The sequence below is a fragment of the Limulus polyphemus genome, unplaced genomic scaffold, assembly GCF_000517525.1.
Source record: "Limulus polyphemus unplaced genomic scaffold, Limulus_polyphemus-2.1.2 Scaffold10, whole genome shotgun sequence".
NCBI lineage: Eukaryota > Metazoa > Arthropoda > Merostomata > Xiphosura > Limulidae > Limulus > Limulus polyphemus.
In genome coordinates, this window is record NW_013665620.1 from 1,731,377 (window position 1) to 1,736,247 (window position 4,871).

Sequence of the window (4,871 nt, forward strand, 5' to 3'; positions counted from 1 at the left end):
ATCTCGTCACTGTAATAGTGATATTTTCCTAAAAATGGTTACTTGTTTGAGTAGTATAATTAAATATTTAAATGAGCAATAACTCATAAAAATAAATGAGACCAGAGAAGTGTACAAAAAATATTTAACATTTTACTTGGGGAAGGGAAGGGGCTTTTACCCTAAAATATTTTAATATAGTATGCTCTGGAAATCCTTCTAAGAACACGAACACAAGAAACTCTTGGTTGCCTGGTAACATTTTAGCCAAATTCTCTAAGCATTTTATCAAGAATACGGGAAGAACACAAAAATAAAACAATCCTCAGATCCAAACAAAGTTTATTTTCAAGTCTATCGGAATAGTTGCTCGTCTCACACAACAAAAGTTACATTAACACAAAAATTATCCCCTTACATTATATAAGTACATAGTTTGGCGAAATATACAGATATTTACAATAGATCCAAGGAAGATGAAGATTGTGATAAGTAACGAAAAGGTTGACGAACAACACATACATCTAAAGAACTATCAATATCATCTTTACATCTCCAAAACTACTGCGTATAGTTATATCATCAATATACAGTGATAATAGACAATCCTCAAGCTGAAGTGATATGAAAAGTAAGCCTCATTTCTCACAGGTCAGTTAAATAATACATCTGAATATAACGATGAGCTTTGCATTCGCCTTGAAGGTTTCTTAAAGTCCGCCTTTTTCTGTTTTAATGTAGTTTAACGCTTACCTGTAGATGGTGTTTTTAAGTTCCATTTTGTAGCTAAAAGTTCGTTTGAACGGCTTAAATGGATCGAACTTAATGGACTCTTAAGTGGTAGAAGTGTTAAAAATGAAGTTATACTTTGATTAAAACTACATCTTCGTATTTCAAGCTAACGAGCTAGTTTGTTTTCGCATTACATTAGACATCACTGAGTAAGTAAGAGCTGTTTACTGTGAGAATTTTTTGTTGGTTTTGGAAACGCTGATGTTCTTGGTTGTTCATCATGAATTCCGACTGGTAGCGCTACATAGTTTACTTAATAGAAAACTATTAAATAATCTAACATTATAACTGTTTTAACACTTCTACAGATAATTCAATAGTTGTAGGGTTGGTGTTGTACTCTTTATCGACAAAGCAAGCTATCACGCATGAATATATATATATCTATATATAGGAGTTTATAATTACTAGTTTATTTTTCATTCTTTCAACATATTTCCAAAGGAAAAAGTAAACACAGACTTTAAAAACACCCTCTGTATTTACACATGTAACGAAAATTTACAAATTCATTATCATTAAAATAATTAATAAATGCTTATTTGATTAAAGAAAGTAGTTATAAACAAAACTTAAAACTCTAAAGCTTACACAAAACAAAAGTTGACTCCATTACAAAACGATTACCCACCCTTCCTCCACGAGAATGCTTTTATGAATCTAAGGTAATAATACTATGTCTCAATATTCTTTGACTGTAATCTAAGTATAAACAAATGTGCTTAGGTATGATAGTTTTTAAACTGTTTTTGGCACTTTTTTTTTATACAACTGTTAACTAATTCTAATAATACTTTTGTAACACGAATATTTTTCAGAACATTTCACTCGACAAAGTTAAAATGATTGATTCAAATAGAACGAAACAAAAGTCTCGTGTAAGTAGCCCAAAAACTTTGACATAAAATAATTTGTCATGCTGACCAACCCACTTAAAATACTTGTCATACCTCTATTTTCTATTGTTACCTCACTAACGCTAGGCCTCTGGTTACCACAGAAACATTTACACAAATACAAGCATAAATATAATAGCCACGTGGGTTGATGGTGGAAAAATTAGGGATCATTTAAATGCTTCAGAATAAAAGCCTTGGAAATTTACGCTGATTATAAGTACCACAAATTTGATACGAACAGGAAAAGCTGTTATTTTATATCGTGCCCTTGCTGTTTAATATATATACCATCTATGTTGTTGAATAGTATATTCAAAATCACGCTTATATTCTTATAAGCGCTGATTTTGTAGTAACGGATTTCAATCTAAGACAGATGTTTCCCAGAATTATTGTTTTACTGATAATATTTGGTATTTACTTCTATCATACTGACGTCGCACATTTATATTGAGCAAAATACAAAAACCGTTCACGACACGAATTTAGGAGAATATTTTTATGTATAAACATTTTTCGTTTTTTCAGGTTGCCTGACTTTCAAGAGGGAAGTAAAAAGTCAATCAACTTATATTTTTGTCTGGTTTACAAAACGTGCATCGAAGGAGGAACTACAAAGGCTTTAAAAAGAAATGTCTTCACTTTGCAAGGGCATCTGTTGGTTGGAGGAAGAACCAGGAAATTAAGATGTGTTCAGGGTACCTGGTATTCAAAGACAAAATTAGTAAGTCGCACGACCTAGACAAAGTAACAATGGTAGTCAGTTGATGAACTGCAATGTCTGGATAATTATATCTATCAGTGCGCCACAATATCTGATGGTTGCGAACATATTACGTCACAGTACTTGAAACTTCCAAGTTGGTGCTGATTTGTCAGATCCATACTCGAGGCAGTCACTTGGTGAGATTCCTCCATTTGTAGAGGAAGTTCGTGGGGTCAATGATGCTGGTTGGAGTCCGACAGGGTTCATGGCGGATGTCATGTTTGGGCCGTTCATTTGATTCAACGAAGCCATATTGGTCATGCTTATCTGCGTATGTGGCATTGGTGGTGGTAGGTATTCCATGTTCATATTTCCGTAATAAGAAGTTGGTCCGTAGCTCTGCGTATAACAACTGGGCGTAGGGGGCGTATTGTTCAGGTTTGTCATATGGTAGGACGGTCTTTGCATGCAGCTGCTACTGTTCATAAAGTCTGAGACTGGAGTTATGGCGGGGCTCCAGATGGCGCTGGTGTTGTTGGTCGTCACTGTTGGGGTTGTACTCGGGGATGGCTGAGAGAGGTTTCGATGTTTATAAACAGGATCTCGAGTTGACGATGGAGAGGCGGCTGGTTGCGGACTTTTAGATTTCTTGGGTCGAGTAGTTTTCGAGGTTGAACCTCCATTTTGCTGCTGCTGCTGTTGACGACATTTGGCTCGACGATTTTTGAACCAGACCTTCAGTGAAAGATAAGAAGACAAAAATAATATTAAAAAAATGCTCGTGCAAATCACATTAGTCATTGATAAGAACGTCAGGGTTTTTTATACTTCTTTTTGATATTAAACACTCGGTAAGCACTTGACAATGACTTGTAGTTTTAAACTCCGAAGTATCACGCAAAAAGTTAGATAGAAAAGTTTGTTGTGAAGGGTCTTTCTGAAGAAGACTGTATGACTTACTTGTTAGGACTCGGAAATTGACCACAAAATGTATCAGATAGGACCACTCGTTCATGACAGTGTGCTTATACCCCATAGTTTATTAGTATTAACATCTTGCAATATTTAAAATTAACTCAGAAAAGTAACCAACATCTAGTGATTAAATTAGCTTGTTTCTTTTGTTGAATTTCGCGCAAAGCTATTCAAAGGCTATTCACACCAGCCATCCCTAATCTAGAAGTGATAGACCACCACCACAACTCTTGGATTACTCTTTACCTATGAATACTGGAGTTGGCTGTTACATTATAACGCCCACACGGCTGAAAGGGCAAGCGTGCTCGGTGACGGGATTCGAGCGCCCTAACCACCAGGCCATGCCAAGCTCATTAAATTAGCATTCAAAAGATAGTCATGCGTTCTGACACCCATAATCAGTCACAGTAACTGTCTTGTCAAGTGAAATATTATTTTGGTTAACTTACATTTTTATTTGATGTAAAAACTGGCAATATTATTTTGATTTATTTTCGTTTATTTGGTGTTAAGCACGAAGCTAAATAACTGGCTATCTGTTTTCTGCCCTCTGTGGGTATCGAAACCCTCAGACTTACCACTGAGCTACTGGGGAGCTCTTTCATCTTTTTAAATTCTGCCTGGTTAATAGCTGGTATTTTGTTTCTTAAATAGAATTATGTACGATCCTACATCAGTGTCGGCATAAAGCTAGCTCATAGGTTTCAGCCCCTGTCTACAAAAGCGGCTGTAGAAACAATACATACCGTAATCATATACAGTAAAAAAAACTGAAATATTGCTTGATTTTTATCTCATATACATGACACTAATCGTTCATTTAATTTAATGTAGATGTTTTAAGTTTATGCACAGATGCATATTTCATTTCTTATAAAAAATAAATATCGTTATTATCAATAGAAACCTAGGCTTAGAGCACTCAGCTACTCATACTTTCTGTATAATTCTCCGCACGTATATATATATATATGTGTGTGTGTATATATATATATGAAGCGAGATAACTCACACCAGTGAAAGGTAATAAAAATTCCGCGAATTACTGCGTGGAGAGATTCAATAAACTCACCTGTACCCGAGACTCGGGCAGGTTGATTTTTAAAGCCACTTCCTCTCTCATGAAAATATCAGGGTAACGAGTCTTGCTGAAAAGGGCCTCTAATACATCAAGCTGTGCCCTAGTAAAAGTGGTACGCTCTCGACGTTGTTTTCTAGGGGCGGATGAAGGTGGTCCTGATAATAACAAAAAACAAATGTTAAGAATATAGAATCTTACTTAAATGTTTACGTATTTCTGTAGGTTTCATTACTCTAAGTTATCTGTATAATATAAATGTTTGATCATACTTCTATTCCTAGTATTTATCCCAAAATGTCAGCCAACAAAACTTGAAAATTGGGTTCTGATGCGGCATGTGTATTAATTAATCAGTGAAAAATTTGGAAATATATATATATATATATATATATTAAAAGCAGAGTAAGCAGAAAAAATACAAATAAAATAAAAAGTA

The 4,871-nt window shown here is 34.8% G+C and overlaps 1 protein-coding gene across 4 annotated transcripts in view; it reads right to left on the reverse strand.

The window, feature by feature from the left end:
• Nucleotides 1-303: 303 nt before the first annotated feature.
• Nucleotides 304-4,871, reverse strand: part of LOC106478442 (homeobox protein OTX2-like) — an 85,514-nt gene continuing 80,946 nt past the window's right edge. For all 4 annotated transcript variants that reach the window (XM_022382045.1, XM_022382051.1, XM_022382041.1 and 1 more), the window contains 2 exons: nt 4,427-4,590; nt 304-3,111 (listed from right to left, as the gene is read on the reverse strand). In XM_022382045.1, coding sequence (XP_022237753.1) covers nt 2,509-3,111; nt 4,427-4,590 — 767 coding nt within the window. In that variant the 3' untranslated portion in view covers nt 304-2,508. The remainder of the gene's footprint in view (nt 3,112-4,426; nt 4,591-4,871) is intronic.